This window comes from Tribolium castaneum, chromosome 8 (genome assembly GCF_031307605.1).
Source record: "Tribolium castaneum strain GA2 chromosome 8, icTriCast1.1, whole genome shotgun sequence".
In the NCBI taxonomy this organism is placed as follows: Eukaryota; Metazoa; Arthropoda; class Insecta; order Coleoptera; family Tenebrionidae; genus Tribolium; species Tribolium castaneum.
The window spans coordinates 11,450,427-11,468,266 of record NC_087401.1 but is presented as its reverse complement, the minus strand read 5'-3'; the positions used below and the strand labels follow the sequence as shown (position 1 = coordinate 11,468,266).

Sequence of the window (17,840 nt, the reverse complement as noted above, 5' to 3'; positions counted from 1 at the left end):
TGACAGTTGACAATTCTACGGACGAGAGAAGACGTTTTGAACCTTTAGCTATCAAACGCAAAAAGAATCATTTACTTATTGTAAAAGGTTCACAAGCTGTGATATTTTAAATAAATCCTTGCAAATAAAAATTTGAATAAAAAAACTGACAACTACAGTACATTTTACTCAATTTTAAAAGTCGAATTCAAAAGTGCAATAAAAATAAATGGTTACTATATAAATGTCAAATTTGGCGCCAACTTCTCATAGTTCCGAAAATTCTCCCATTTTGAAAATAATTTATTTTTTTTTAATTTTTATTTGCAAGAGTTAATGTGAGATACCACAGCCATTGAAGCCTTTGCGATGAGTGAACAATTTTGTTTGTATTCGATAACCGAAGGTTTGAAGAGTTTTCTAGAATTTTTAAAAGTGTCAACTGTCAAAAATCATGGCCAGTATGATTTTTTCAAAATGGTTTTCAAAAAACTGCTAGAACTCTGTTTTTTTTTAAATAGAACGACTCTATGTTTTTAACGGCAATCAAAAAAATATTGATATTTATGGTAACTTTTATCAACACGTCCTATACATATCTCTTACAGTTTTTGAAAAAAATCAAAAGAAAAAAATTATTTCGTAATGTATATAGTTAATCAATTAGACCTTGCAAAATGAACAACAATTGTCAAACTTTAATATTTTATTTAGATTTTAGCTCGTTCATTATTGAATAAGCCATAAAAAAATAATATTTAATTATAGCTTATATATATTCGTATGACAGAAAAAAAAAGGACAATAATACATTGTATTTAGAAGAAATCACAAAACTTTTATGGTAGATAACCAAGTTTTAGCTTCTGCTTCTACTTGATTAAATGAAAATAATGAACCAAAATTCTGTTTTTTGCGATTATTACAAATACTGTAAGAGATAGATACAGACGATGTTAATAAAAGTCTGCATACAAATTGATGTTTTTTAGATTGCCTATAAAAAAAACTATTTTATGATCATTTTTAACCATCATTAACTTTTTAAACCTTAAACCAATTTCTCGTAGTTTCATAAATTCAGTCATTTTGAAAATAATTTATTTGAACTCAAAATGGTTGATTTAGATCGTATACAAAATCTTAAAGCGCTAGTTATATTAGAAGTTAAAAAGTTTCTAACGTAGGCCCTAAAAGAATCAGCCTGTATTGTGTGGGTATTTTTCTCGCACAATTCTAGTCACACTCCAGCAAAGATTGACCTGGATGTCAATTCGATAGATCATCCATCTATCCAACGTGACGGTTATAAATATGTAACCCTGAACTGTGTCACACTAATTCGTCAAATATATCAAGGCAGCGTCAACGCCAGACGTGGACCGGGCTAATGAAACTCGTAAGAATTCAAAGAAAAATTATCGTCGTTACCGCTCTGTCTCTATTACTGTCAATAAGCAAACTAATTGCCTATTTAAGTGAAATCGTGCAACTTCCTGTTACGACGGAAATTCGATGTAATTTTCGCTTGACGCACCCACGAGACCACCTACTATCGAAACTTGTGATGGAATGACCAGGAATCTATAATCTGGGGCGACCCTTGATTATTTATTCATCAAAGACTAGACCAAAGTTCGTGCGTTTTATAAATCAAAGACAGATGCAGCACACTGTTTTTTATTATTTATTATTATTTGTCTAAACTAAATTATCCTGTTTCAGTTTATTTTCCGTGTAATTGAAACACAAATGAAAACAAACACGTTTTATCGCGAACATCTCATATTTTACAAAACCAGCAAAAATTGTAGTTTCCATCCACGAGCATTGCTGTAATACTTGAAATCAATAAGCCAACAATACCTTTGCAGCGACAAAAATGATTTAAAGCGAAAATAACGCGCTGACCCGGCGCATCCACCAATTTTGCAATCAGTTAAATATTGGCAGAAATAATATTTTGCACATTTTGTGTTCGTTTAGTTTGTGGGCGTATTTTGCACAATTCGGCTGAAAATTATACAGGGTGGTCTAATTCAGCTCCCGTCTTCAGTAGCTCAGTTATCAGTAAAGTTATTTATACTCTAGGCCGTATCTTAGGGAAATATTTTTTGATTATACAAAGTGTTTCACTTTGTGTACTTTTTTCACATCTGAAAAAAATTTGATGTTATTTTTAGTTTTTGAGTTAATGTAAAAAATCAATTTTTGTTTTTATGTTTTTAAGCAAAAACCAAAAAATTGGACTTTTTTAAGTTAAGTTCTTTAGGCACTTTTGTACAAGAAATGTAAATCTGTCACTGCTTTTTCTATGACGGTTATTATATCAAAGTTACAACACTCAACTTTGTTTTTTTATAGACGTCATATTTGATACTTGTACAGTAAAACCTCTCAACAAATTTTTAAATAAGAAAACTTGGCGAAAATGTGAACTTTTGAGATCCAAATTCAATTAAACCTCCAAAATCTAGTTTGTTTAAAAACAAAAGTGTATGCGTTTTTTCCAAATCACTCTTCGCAAAAATGCTTTTGTTTCCATTTTGATCAGCATGTAAGATTCAATCATATCATGTAATACATCGTTGTAATCAAAAATAAAAACATTTTTCAAAAATACAAAATGCAAATATGGCTTCCATAAGAAAAACCAAAGTTGTGTTGTAACTCTGACATCAAGAACGCCATGGAAAATACGATGACAGATTTAGATTCCTTGTAAAAAAGTGCCTTAAAAACATCCTATTTAAAAAAATATAGTTCTTTTAGTTTTCTCTTAAAAAAGTAAAAACGAAAATAACAAATTTCCGTTTTTTTCTCAATAACTCAAAAACTAAAAATGACACATAAAATTTTCTTGCCGATATTTGCTCAACATATAACCGACCTCATATCTCCGATAATAACTGAGATCCTCATGATGGAGCTCAAAAAATAGACACCCTGTATATAATGTACCATTTTGTGTTCATTATGTAATCATTTTAACTTGTTATTTATTATTGCAAAACTATAAAAAAAACAATAAAAACAATTAAATTTTCAAAATTTTTCTAAATTTCTAAATTTTTGAGACACTATGTATACTCAAAATATAGTGTGAAATTTTTAACTGGAATAAAATTTATAACTTAGACATTAGCAATTTTTGTAAGAATTTCAGAAACAGGTCAGGTCAGGTCAGGTCACCCTGTATATAATGTACTATTTTGTGTTCATTATGTAATCTTTTTACCTTGTTATTTATTATTGCAAAACTATAAAAAACAATAAAAACAATTAAATGTTCTAATTTTTTCTAAATTTCTAAATTTTTGAGACACTATGTATACTCAAAATATAGTGTGGAATTTTTAACTGGAATAAAATTTATAACTTGGACATTGGCAATTTTTGTAATAATTTCAGAGACAGGTCAGGTCAAGTCAGGTCACCCTGTATATAATGTACTATTTTGTGTTCATTATGTCAAAACTGTCAAAACTGCACAGCCACCTACAACTTTATTTTTCAAATATAACGGTATGTGGTGTGACACCTCATATGAAAGAGCACTTTGTAAGCAATACAACGCACTCTTTGTTTTTTGAATATTTTCAAAGCCTACCCGATAAAAAAATTAAAACCAATTTTATAAGTTGAAATTGAGCAAATCACACTAGAAATATTGCAAAATGTTAGAAATTCATGCAACTATCGTTATGTTATTTCCCAGGAGAAAAACGGTGCCCTTTTTAAACAATTGTTACATTAAATATTGTTCAACTTATAAAGTTGATTTTGATTTTTTTATCACGTAAACTTTAAAAGAATTTAAAAAAATAAATTGTATTGCTTGCGAAAAAGGCTTTCACTTGACCTACCATTATATTTGAAAAAAAGAAGTTAGAGATGGCTCTGCATTTTTGACAACTAATTAACAAAAACCAAATAATACCAAATAGTAGGCCAGAAAAAATAAAAATTGACCTGTTTCAAAAATCGCCACGCTGTATATTTTTGAATTGTGTCCTAGAGTATAAATGATATCTACAAAATATCAAAAGTCTAACGGAAACTGGGCTGGACCACCCTGTAGTTGTCCATTGGCAGCGATAAAAATTATTTACTCTGATGCAAAAACAGAATTCGTTGTTAACCCGGCGCATCCACCAATTTAAAACTCTCTCCACCCAAAAATGATTCATCAATCAATTCCACTAGGATTTCATCCGCTTTATTATCAGCGTTAAAAGCCGAGTCCATCCCTGCGCTTTGTCCCAAACCAAAAGGCCGCCATTATTCATTTTAAACGATCCGACAAATTTCTAAACATACGGACGCACACATACGCTTTTATCAGGCCTTTAATTGCGTAACTGTTCATTATTACCATTCATCCCTGGTGACAAAACATAAGGCGACCGGAGAGGAAAAACACAAAACGACCCCGGGCTGTGTAAATTAGACAGGCCCGTAATAAATTAGTTTTAACACCGAGCGACGCTAACGTGCCCACATTAATGGTAATGATGGTTGAATTATCGCGCTGTTATAATAATAAATGGAATGCGTGTTAAAAATCGGTAATTAAAAAATCTCCACTACTTCAATTAAATCGCACAACTTTAGAGACGACAGTCACTAAATTAAATTACAGTCGGCGTTGCATCTGGAAATTAAAAACTGGGGTTTTAAAGTTTGTAGGATTGTGTCCACTGTGCGTTTTTTTGTTATTTTCCGCGATTCAATTACAAATCCGGATGTTGTAACCAAAGTGATAACGAAATTGTCCCTTGAACGGCTTCACCCTTTGACAAATTACCCCAAAGTTTGCATAAAGACATTAGTCGAGCGAGGAAAAGTTTTAACGAGTCGGAATTTTTCCGGTTTTCGGAAGTTATCAATTATGAACGGCCTGTCGATGTCGTCGAAGAAAAACCCAATTTGAATGGTAACGAGCGAATTAAATATCGGCGGGAAATTCGAGCGTTAATTAGAAGCGACCCGCGCGAATTTATGACTTGGAAGAAGTAAAAAAAGATTGCCGTGCAGAAAATGTCGGTGAAAAGCTAAACGGGGTAATTTATTGCCGGGTGAAATCAACAGATAAATTCCGATTAAATTGTTTTCTGGGTCATCCCTCGAGGTTTATCATCTAATTATCAAACTGGCGAAGTTATGTTGTTGTGATATTAGTTGGCGATGTAAAAACAACATGTGTGTTATTCTACGGTGTGTAGTTTGCTACGGGAGTGTCAAAATAAATTTACAAACTAACTCCAGTTATCTAAGAAAATTTGTAAAGAAAGTGCCACTGGGATCGGTAAAACTAGCTACATTGCCTACAAGAGTTCTTCAGAAAAACTTAAAAAAAAAATAAAAAAGTTAAGAAGATAGAAAAAAAGCGTTAGCAGCAATTGTGTCTAGTGTCAAATCACATACAGGGTGTTACGTCTAAATACTACATTAAAAGATTTAGTAGTTCGGATAATGTTAGTCCTCTGAAAATTTGTACACAACCATATATTCTTAGGTCCTGCCTAATGAAAATATTTTCAAGATGGTGACTTTTCGGTTATACCAGAAGTCGCTATCAACTTCTTTATTTTAAATAAAAAGCTATATTTTTTAATGCGTTTTCGAATTGCTAGAGTTATTTGAAGGTATTTTTTATAATTTAGCCGTTTACGTAATATTTAGGGTTTTTAATTTTTTTTTTAATTCACACCTTTCGGTAAAAAATCGATATCACTGCCATTTTTAAAATTTGGAAATATTTTTCCGCTCATTGAACGAGAAATTCTAAATCTTTCCTTTGTTGTTTTCAAATTTCTAGAAAAAATAACAAACTTCAAATGTTTAAAGCTAAGTTTTCAGAACTTTAAGAACCCATAACTCATTTTTTTCAAATGAAATGCCAGAAGTTTTATTTCATTAGATCGAAGAAAATTTAATTTCAATTTTGCATCGATCTGTATTAGCATTCCCTAAACTTATGTTTAATAATTTTCAAGTTACAATAACTTTTTGTTGGTACTGAGAAATTTATTAGCCATAGGTCTTTTCTCATAGATTGCCATGGATACAAGATAGTTGTAGGGAATGCTAATATAGATCGATGCAGAAAAAAGTTCTCCTTCATCTAGTAAAATAAAAATTGGGACATTCTATTCAAAAAATTAAGTTATAGGTACTTAAAGTTCTTCAAAATTAACCTTAAAAGTTTTAGATTTATTTTTTTTTCCAATTTTAAATACACTGGAGAACAGACATAGGCTTTTTCTTTTAATTCTTCAAATATAATTTCGAAATCTCTAAAACTAAGAGAGCTAGCGATTTTTTAAGTGACAGGTGCAAATCCAAAAATGTTCAAAAAATCTTAAATATCTCGAAAACTGTTAAACTTAGGAATAAGGACACCTAATAAAAACGGCATTAAAATAACTTAACTAATCCAAAAACGCAGTAAAAAACATAGTTTTCCATTTAAAATAAGAAAGTTGATAGCGACTTTCGATACAACCGGAAGTGCAGCCATCTTGAAAAAAAATATTTTCATTGAGCAGAACTCACTGGATTATGGCTGAGTAGCAACTTTCAAATAAATATCTTTATAAAAACTTCTATTGTCTTAACAAGTTTAAAAAACGTCTCAAGATTTATTTATGAAGCAAATGTTTTTACTCTTTAAGTATAAAAATTAGTTTATTGTAATTTAAAAAAAAATTTAATGTGTTTTTCAAATAGTTTATGTAGTATTAGGTTTTACATCTTTAGATTTATACAATCTAAGATAATTAAATGCGGCAAATTCAAATTCCAGAACCACCTAGGATCCTACACTTCTTTTAAACAGTCCGTATTTTAAATACAAGATTTAATTTTTTAAATGTATTGTTTCATTTATCTATTTTTCTATATTATTTAATATTTTTGACTTGTTTGGTGCCATTATGAAGTATTTTTTTTAAATAAAGTTTCATTCTATTCTATTATGTTTTATTCTAATGTAGGATTTAGACGAAACAGGCTGTATTTTCAGGTAAATTGAGAATTGAAAATTAGAAAAGAAGTTTGTGATAGACTGAAAAAAAAATTATAAATTTCAAGGTTTCTCAAGTATTATATCTCTAATAGAAAAATTAGTTTTGATAATTATTTAAATCAATGTGTTTAAAATATTAAAATTGCCCAACAACTGAAGGCAATTGACAGTGAAATAAAATTGAAAAAATTTCTGGCTATTTTCTTAATGAAAATAATCGTCAAGAAAAGTTAAAAGACGTAATCTCCAATAAAATGCCAAAAATTCAAGGCAAAAAAATTTGAAATTAAAAATGTTATGCATAAAGATGAAAATGCAAGACACAAAAAAAGACATACCCAGAACGTGAACATCAAAGATGTAAAGATGATAAAATTAAACCTTTCGAAAATACAAAATCAGTATCTCAGACTTTATTAAGTGGTGAACAGTAAAAAAAAGCTAAAAGGAACTTTGCAGGGAACAAAAAAATGGAAATAAAAATTTCAAGAAAAAAATCTTCGATTTCAATAGAGCTGGAGAGAGAAGTAATGTTGTCGTAATATGAGGAATTATCTCCAACAAGTGGGGATGTTAAAGTTACATTGTGGAGATATTAGGAGATATTAGTAGTCGATGAAAAAAAAACATTTGTAACCATTATTTAATGGTTAGTTACAACCGTCCCAAAATAAAGGTGTTACAATTTGTGTCTCTTCTAATTTGCAAGTCGGTGTAAACTTTATATGGGTGTGGGAGGGTCAAATTTCGGGCTTAAGACGGATTATGAATTAAAGCGACAATCGATGGAGCGGAAGACCCTTTCACCAATAATCTCCTTCCAGACTAATATCTCGTTATATTGGACAGGATGCTGAGAGACGTGCTTTGAGGCATTTAGGGATTTTTGTTTTGTAGCTAAATTAATATGGAATTTACAAGAGGACGTGTAGAAATTCACTAATGCGAGATTATCTAATATCGTGAACTAGGGGTCAGAAAGTCGAGCGCAAACGTGAAAAGCAATACAAAATTAAACAATAAACACAAAAAATTATTTACACATGTTTAATTCACACGTTTACACTTTTTTATTAATTCCTCCCTGCTCGGATATAATTCGTGCTCCAATGAGCCAACCCGACCGGGAGAAATGGAGCGTTTTTGCATCAGAATTTCCGTCTAAAATAGCGTTAATCATATTATTTTAAGTGCACTTTACTCCAACTTCCTTTCACCTACTTTTTATTACCGGCGACATGGTCGTCCTTCTTTTTGCCGTTTAATTAATGCCATTATAGTTGAAATTACTAAATGGCTTAGCCTAAGTTTCATAATACAGGGTCGGACTGAACGTTTTTTCCAAATCTCTTCCGATTACGAATTAATTAAATTTGATCAATTGCACAAAACACAAAGCTTATCTCCCGACAGCCTCACATCGGCTGCATTCTTGATGTTTACACTATACACTTTTGATTTATTGCCTCCGTCACACATAATGGCATCCGCGCGCGAGGGGGCGGTTAATTTCAACCCTCGTCATCATCACCGTGTTTTATTTTTAACTTGCTTTGTTGTAATTAGAATTTATTAATGCTCCAGCAATTTATCATTTATTGCTCGAATAGAGTTTTAATTAAAAAAAACACAAACCCACCAATTGTGGTGATGACCGTGAGTGAATAAAGAAAAGCGCCGGCGAACGACCACTTGTCGGAATAGTTCTCTCCGTCGTACCCGCGCTGGATGAACTTGACCATTCTTTTCTGGTAGATTAGGAGCTCTTCTAATAGAAGTTTCTTATAATCCGCTTCGGCAAAAGTGTTCATCTCCAAGGTCTTGTTCCAGAACTTCGATACGGTTTCGTTGCGGATTCGAAGCACGTCGAGCCTCACTTGCATCTGGTACTTCTTTTCGACGAAGCGGAATATGAATGCGCCGGCGATCGTGTAGCTGACCTAAAACACAACTCTTTGCTTATCTATAAAAAAATATCAACAAAATTGCAATTTAAAACCATTAAATTAAATACATATAAATTGGCGCAAAATTGGTGGATGCGCCGGAATAATTTCTATTAAGTGAACAAAAAATACAGGGCGTTGGGGAATGGCTTAGCAATATTTCGTATGTGTAATTGATCTAAAATACAACTCTTTACAAATCTTCAAAAAAAATATCAACAAAATTGCATCTTAAAACAACTAAATTACATGCATATAATTTGGTGCAAAATTGGTGGATGCGCCGGGATAATCAAAATAGAAGAATAACGTAGTGGACCAAGAAGTTAATTTACCTTTTTGTGTAGTCAATAATATTAAAATTTACACTAATTTTTATAGTTCTAGTTCAACGTTTCTCAAAATTTAAAACTAATTTCTGATCAATTTTTTTGATTTAAATAAATTTTGCTTAATCGATTTGCTTATCTATTAAATAATATCAACAAAATTGCAACTTAAAACAACAAAATTTAATACATTTAAAAAAATGGTGCAAAATTGGTGGATGCGCCGAGATAATTTCCCATTAAGTGAACAAAAAATACAGGGTGTTAGAAAATGGCTTAGCAATATTTCGTATGTGTAACTTACCTAAAATACAACACTTTACTTATCTTCAAAAAAAATATCAACAAAATTGCAACTTAAAACAAGTAAATTAAATGCATATAATTTGGTGCAAAATTGGTGGATGCGCCGGGATAATTGAAATAGCAGAATAAGGTAGTAGACCAAGAAGTTAATTTATCTTTTTGTGTAGTCAATAATATTAAAATTTACTCTAATTTTTATAATTCTAGTTCAGCGGTTCTCAAAATTTAGAAAAATTTCTGATCAATATTTTTGATTTAGATAAATTTTGCTTAATCGATTTGCTTATCTAATAAAAAATATCAACATAATTGCAACTTAAAACAACCCAATTTAATACATTAAAAAATTAGTGCAAAATTGGTGGATGCGCCGAGATAATTTCTCATTAAGTGAACAAAAAATACAGGGTGTTAGGAAATGGCTTAGCAATATTTCGTATGTGTAACTTACCTAAAATACAACTCTTTACTTATCTTCAAAAAAATATCAACAAAATTGCAACTTAAAACAAGTAAATTAAATGCATATAATTTGGTGCAAAATTGGTGGATGCGCCGGGATAGTTGAAATATCAGAATAAGGTAGTAGACCAAGAAGTTAATTTATCTTTTTGTGTAGTCAATAATATTAAAATTTACTCTAATTTTTATAATTCCAGTTCAGCGGTTCTCAAAATTTAGAACTAATTTCTGATCAATTTTTTTGATTGAAATAAATTTAGCTTAATCGATTTGCTTACCTATTAAAAATATCAACAAAATTGCAACTTAAAACAACCAAATTTAATACATTAAAAAATTAGTGCAAAATTGGTGGATGCGCCGAGATAATTTCTCATTAAGTGAACAAAAAATACAGGGTGTTAGGAAATGGCTTAGCAATATTTCGTATGTGTAACTTACCTAAAATACAACTCTTTACTTATCTTCAAAAAAATATCAACAAAATTGCAACTTAAAACAAGTAAATTAAATGCATATAATTTGGTGCAAAATTGGTGGATGCGCCGGGATAGTTGAAATATCAGAATAAGGTAGTAGACCAAGAAGTTAATTTATCTTTTTGTGTAGTCAATAATATTAAAATTTACTCTAATTTTTATAATTCCAGTTCAGCGGTTCTCAAAATTTAGAACTAATTTCTGATCAATTTTTTTGATTGAAATAAATTTAGCTTAATCGATTTGCTTACCTATTAAAAATATCAACAAAATTGCAACTTAAAACAACCAAATTTAATACATTTAAAAAAAAATGGTGCAAAATTGGTGGATGCGCCGAAATAATTTCCCATTAAGTGAACAAAAAATACAGGGTGTTAGGAAATGGCTTAGCAATATTTCGTATGTGTAACTGACCTAAAATACAACTCTTTACTTATCTCCGAAAAAATATCAACAAAATTGCAACTTAAAACAACCATATTAAATGTATATAATTTGGTGCAAAATTGGTGGATGCGCCGGGATAATTGAAATAGAAAAATAACGTAGTGAAGCAAGAAGTTAATTTATCGTTTTGTAAAGTCAATAATATTAAAATTTACACTAATTTTTATGATTCTAGTTCAGCGGTTCTAAACCTTTAGAATTAATTTCTGATCAATTTTTCTGATTTAGATAAATTTTGCTTAATCGATTTGTTATCCATTAAAAAATATCAACAAAATTGCAACCTAAAACAACCAAATTTAATACAATGAAAAAAAAATTGGTGCAAAATTGGTGAACGCACCGAGATAATTTTCCATTAAATGAACAAAAAATACAGGGTGTTAGGGAATGGCTTATCAATATTTCGTATGTGTAACTGACCTAAAATACACCTCTTTACATATCTTCAAAAAAAATAGCAACAAAATTGCAACTTAAAACAACCAAATTAAATGCATCTAATTTGGTGCAAAATTGGTGGATGCGCCGGGATAATTGAAATAGAAGAATAGCGTAGTGGACCAAGAAGTTAATTTATCGTTTTGTGAAGTCAATAATATTAAAATTTACACTAATTTTTATAATTCTAGTTCAGCGGTTCTCAAAATTTAAAACTAATTTCTGATCAATTTTTTTGATTTAGATAAATTTTGCTTAATCGATTTGTTATCCATTAAAAAATATCAACAAAATTGCAACCTAAAACAACCAAATTTAATACAATGAAAAAAAAATTGGTGCAAAATTGGTGAACGCACCGAGATAATTTTCCATTAAATGAACAAAAAATACAGGGTGTTAGGAAATGGCTTAGCAATATTTCGTATGTGTAACTGAACTAAAATACAACTCTTTACAAATCTTCAAAAAATTATCAACAAAATTGCAACTTAAAACAACCAAATTTAATACTTAAAAAAATGATGCAAAATTGGTGGATGCGCCGAGATAATTTCCCATTAGGTAAACAAAAAATACAGGGTGTTAGAAAATTGCTTAGCAATATTTCGTATGTGTAACTGACCTAAAATATAACTCTTTACTTATCTTCAAATAAATTATCAACAAAATTGCAACTTAAAAGAACTAAATTAAATGCATATAATTTGGTGGATGCGCCGGAATAATTAAAATATAATAATAACGTAGTGGACCAAGAAGTTAATTTATATTTTTGTGTAGTCAATAATATTAAAATTTACACTAATTTTTATAATTCTAGTTCAGCGGTTCTCAAAATTTAGAACAAATTTCAGATCAATTTTTTTGATTTAGATAAATTTTGCTTAACCGATTTGCCTTGCCATTCTGTATCTACCTCTGTATTTAGCTCTCAATACAAAGTGTATTGCATTGAATTTCAATTTCGCTTGTTTGGAATCTAAAATTAGCACGAAATTATTTTCATAAACTGCAAGGAAAGCAATAAATATTTCATTAGAATTTAATTAAAACTGAAATTTCATTTAACATTTAAATTGAACGTGTGTTTTACATTTCCAATCATTTGCTTATTCAAATAGACTTTGCATTTAAAGGAGATCAAACGGCAGCGCGAAAATTATAAACAATATTTCAATTAATAATTTTTCAGCTCCGGCTAATATTTGCAGGTCCATTTCTGAGACCAAATCCATTAAAATTTCAACCGTGCTAACACCGTATGCACACACTAATTAATTTCGTTTTAAAACTGTGTGTTTTCACTTCGTGTGTTCTGAATTTTTAATTTTTCACCCCGGATTCCGCCAAATCTAGTGAGTGTCATGATGTGAAGAGGGTCAGATTCTTGGAAAAAATACTCACCACAAGTCCAATGATTCCGACGTTACTAAACAGAAAAGCGATAAATTGTCTGCATAAATCTTTGCACTTTTTTGCGAAAGGTCTCTCATATCTTCGCTGTCTCCTGACAGACCTCTTGCGTTCCATTTTACACACTTCCGGTCATAGTTCGCTCCTGTCATCTCAAGCGCTCGCTTGCCGCCATTCTGTCGAAAAGAAAACTCATTTCATGGCACGTCACTGGATAAACAATACAGATTAAATGTAAATAGTTGCACAAGCGGGGCCTCCATCATTTGAATAATGAGACGATTGTCGTATTTGTTTGACTGTCAAAAGTTAAATTCTGCAATATACTACGCCTTCAATTCAATTTCACATCCTAGTAGTCTATGATATTTAAATTAAGTTTGCAATACTGACTCTTAATTCATGTTGCCAACTTAACGGCAAAGTCACAGCCTGAAAAAATTTACTTTACTTTTTATTTAAGTTGGCAGCAATAAATAATTATTTTTGGAAAAAGTAGTTTATAATTTTAAAATTAGAGTAGCAACACGTCATCTGCTGCCCCTAAATTATCCGATGTTGCCAACTCACAAAACCACAAGATACACGTATTAATAAAATGTTTCAAATTCTTTAATCATTTAAATATATTTTCATTAAAGTGGCATCTCATTGCAAAATTAAGTTGGCAACATGACATAATTATTTTATGTTGACAATTTAGTTTTGAAGTTAACTTAAAAAAAACATAATTTAATTTTTAGTTCTAAAAGTAGAGGCTAAAAATATAACATTTAGCATGTTTTTACCTTTGTTATTATGCTATGTTGCCAACTTAACCGCAAAATCACAGCCAAAAGAAATGTGCTTATAATTTTTATCTAAGTTAGCAACAGTAAATAATTATTTTAAAAAAAAAATTACAATTTTAAATTTAGAGTGGCAACATGTCACATTTCTTGCCTCAAAAATATCTGATTACGTAATTATTTAATGTTCCCAATTTATTTTTGTAGTTGACCCATAAAAAATGCCATGTTTTTAATTAAACTTCTGGCTTTAAAAGTAGAGACACAAAATTTAGTATTTAACATACTTTTACCTTTGCTATTATGCCATGTTGCCAACTTCAAAAATCACTGTGTATTAATATAGTGTCTCAAATCGTTTAATTAATTTAAAACATTTTTACCAAAGTGGCATCTAAATGCAAAATTAAGTTGACAACGTGACATAGTTATTTTATGTTGCCAATTTACTTTTGAAGTTAACTTAGAAATAAAAAACTATGTTTTTAATTAAATTTCTATTTAAAAAATTAGAGGCAAATATATAACATTTGGCATATTTTTAGCATTGTTATAAAGACATGTTGCCAACTTAACCGCAAAATCACAGCCAAAACAAATTTGTTTATTATTTTTACCTAAGTTAGCGACGATAAATAATTCATTCTAGAAAAAATTGTTTACAATTTCAAAATTAAAATGGCAACATGCGCAACTCTTACCTCAAAAATATCCGATGTTGCCAACTTACAAAATGACAGGTTATTAATAAAGTAACTAAAATCGTTTAATCAATTAAGTACATTTTTACCAAAATGCCATCAAATTGCAACATTAATAAGGAAACATTACGTAATTGATTAATGTTGCCAATTTATTTTTGTAGTTGACTCATAAAAAAATGCCAGGTCTTTAATTAAACTTTTAGCTTTAAAAGTAGAGACAGAAGATTTCTCATTTAACATACTTTTACCTTTGTTATTATGCCATGTTGCCAACTTAAAAAATCACTGTATATTAATATAGTGTCTCAGATCGTTTAATTAATTAAGAATATTTTTACCGAAGTGGCATCTAATTGCAAAATTAAATTGGCAATATGACATAATTTTTTCATGTTGCCAATTTACTTTTAAAGTTTACTGAAAAATAAAAAGCAATGTTTTTAATTAAATATTTATTAAAAAAATTAGAGGCAGAAGATACAACATTTGGTATATTTTTATTAATGTTATAAAGCCATGTTGCCAACTTAACCGCACATTCACAGCCAAAACAAATTTGTTCCTTATGTTTATCTAAGTAAGCGACAATAAATAATTCTTTCTAAAAAAAATAGTTTACAATTTCAAAATTGAAATGGCAACACATCGCAACTTTTACCTCAAAAATATCCGATGTTGCCAACATACAAAATCACAGATTATTAATAAAGTGTCTAAAATCGTTTAATTAATTAAGTACCTTTTTACCAAAATGGCATCAAATTGCAACATTAATAAAACAACATTACGTAATTAGTTAATGATGCCAATTTATTTTTGCAGTTGACCCATAAAAAATGCCAGGTCTTTAATTAAACTTCTAGCTTTAAAAGTAGAGACAAAAGATTACTCATTTAACATACTTTTACCTTTGTTATTATGCCATGTTGCCAACTTAAAAAATCACTGTATATTAATATAGTGTCTCAGATCGTTTAATTAATTAAGAATATTTTTACCGAAGTAGCATCTAATTGCAAAATTAAATTGGCAATATGACATAATTTTTTCATGTTGCCAATTTACTTTTGAAGTTTACTGAGAAATAAAAAGCAAAGTTTTTAATTAAATATTTATTAAAAAAATTAGAGGCAGAAGATACAACATTTGGTATATTTTTATTAATGTTATAAAGTCATGTTGCCAACTTAACGCAAAATCATATCCTGAACAAATTTGCCCATACTTTTTATTTAGATTCACAACAATAGATAATTATTTTTAAAAATAGTACGTTACAATTTCAAAATTAGAGTTCCAACATGTTGCCAACCTACAAAATCACAGAATATTAATAAATGGTCTCAAATCGTCTAATTAATTAATTAAGTATACTCTTACCAAAGTTGCAAAATTAAGTTGGCAACATTACATGTTTACTTACGTTGCCAACTTAGTTTTAACGTTCACTTAGAAAAAAAAAACATATTCACCTAAATTTCGAGTTAATAAAAAAATGGCAGAAGTTATAGCATAATTCGGCAAAATAAATTGCAAGTTGAATTGCAAGTGGATTATTTAATGTTGCCACTTTAATTTAAATATTTAAATAAAAAAATATATCAAAAATTTTTTTTGTTTATTATTTGCTTATTCAGACTCAGAATCCCTAGATATGAATATAGAGACAGGCAAAGTGAGCAAAAATCCCTTAAACTACTTAACAAGTGATTTAATTCTTTAAGTGAATTTGCTGTCAGCTAGTAGATGCATTAAATTGAGTGCATTAGAAATTAGATTCGAGCGTTTTAACGAAAATTGCGATTACCCAAGTTTGATGAGTCTCACAATTAAAACTTTTCAACAAGATTCGTTACAAACTAAAACTAGTGTATAGAAATTAAATCGGCATTTAGCTTCTAGCACTTTTCCCTCAATTTGAACACGACGTTTTACTAACCCGAGAGAATGTTTATATTCGAGTTTGATCAAAGTTTCTCAATTCTGGTACTTAAGACCGGAAAAATAAGTGGCTTTTTGCCGTACTAATATTTAAGAGTGTATAAAAGGGCACAACAATATAACTGCAGTAAAATTTAAACGGCTATAAAATTCGAACTTTCCGCACAGGGATATAAAATTTCAGCGAATCAAAGCCCAAATCCGGGCCGTAAATTAGGCATATCTACTAAATTATCTCGAAGGAATTTGAGCAGAGAAAAGAGTTAAATTATTATTCGACAAGTTTCTTGTAAAACTGTTGAACCCGCTGCACAAAGTTATCTCAACTTTGGTTTCAAGCGTCTTAAAGTCCTATTTTCGGAGCCGATATATTGAATACACGTCGCCGAATAATTGATGTATTGTTCAAGTTGCAGTTGTTAGTTTGAGCAAGTAATAGGAACGTTCGGAATGAAAACACAACATATTCAGATACACATCAACAAAGCGGATTAGTGATAGTGCTCATTTCTGGCTCATATGTTTGCCGTAAATACAAATAATTGCTGCTCAGCTTTGATGGAAATGTTTAAAGTGTACACAAGTTTTTAAAATTCAAATCTATTTCCAGTCGAGTCACCCTGTGTGATCGTATTTATTAATTTTTTTTGACAAAACCCGTAAAAAATCGTCATTCTTTCGCAATTCATCACACAATACCCACATTCTGCGTCACAGAAATGAAGTATAAAATTGAATTGTTGCGACAGCTCACGCAAAAAGCGGCCGTCTTTGTCGCTCCAAGCGATCGAAGAAGACACGAGACGAGACGTCTCCGTAAAAAACAACCGTCTGGAAAGTTTTATATGACGACACGACAGGTAATCAAAACACACATTTCTCCAGGAACGAGCTCATATTTTATGTGTGTGTACAACCGGAATCACACAGTACACTAATTAGAAAATTTCTGGCTCGCTGAGCGATTTGCCAACACTTATTTACATCCCGCCTGCATTTTGGAGATAAGAAAATCAATTTTCGGAAGGTGGATTTTTTGATACAATTAGTCCGATTAAAATTTTGAGAGCGTCCCCTAATGAAATTAATAAATTTTGCTAATTGCACTAGCTCTAACTAATTCGACTTATACTAATTCACTTAAGTAGAAACATGGTGTTTCAGATTTATTAATTTAATCTAATTTCGTCCCTAATGTCTTAAATGGGAGAAAGTAAACTTGTGAGATTGTTTTCTTCAAGTTTGCTCTTCCACAATTTTCTTTTAATATTTCTACACACATTTCTGTAAATTTTTACCCAAAACTTTTAATTAATTCTAAAACATACAGTAGGAGGAGATAATGTTGGCAGTTATTTTAAAATATCAATTCCGTTTCGTCCAACTGAAACAATTAGGAAGTTAAATCAAGCTTGATTTTCTCAAGCAAACGATAAGTAATTGTGCGACTTGGCAAGTTAAATAACCGTAATGTAACACAAACAGCACAAATAATTTGTTACAAATCCTATTAAAAAGTTTTGGTTTACGTCTCGTAAAACTATCCCGGCGCATCCACCATTTCTACTC

The 17,840-nt window shown here is 30.2% G+C and overlaps 1 protein-coding gene across 1 annotated transcript in view; it reads right to left on the bottom strand.

The window, feature by feature from the left end:
* The window catches only part of LOC655215 (two pore potassium channel protein sup-9), a 79,730-nt gene that overhangs the window by 56,092 nt on the left and 5,798 nt on the right, over positions 1-17,840 (bottom strand). Inside the window, exons 2-3 of the mRNA XM_961731.4 lie at positions 12,830-13,014; positions 8,649-8,949 (exon numbers count right to left, since the gene is read on the bottom strand). Of these exons, the coding sequence (XP_966824.1) occupies positions 8,649-8,949; positions 12,830-12,955 (427 nt within the window). The 5' untranslated portion in view covers positions 12,956-13,014. The remainder of the gene's footprint in view (positions 1-8,648; positions 8,950-12,829; positions 13,015-17,840) is intronic.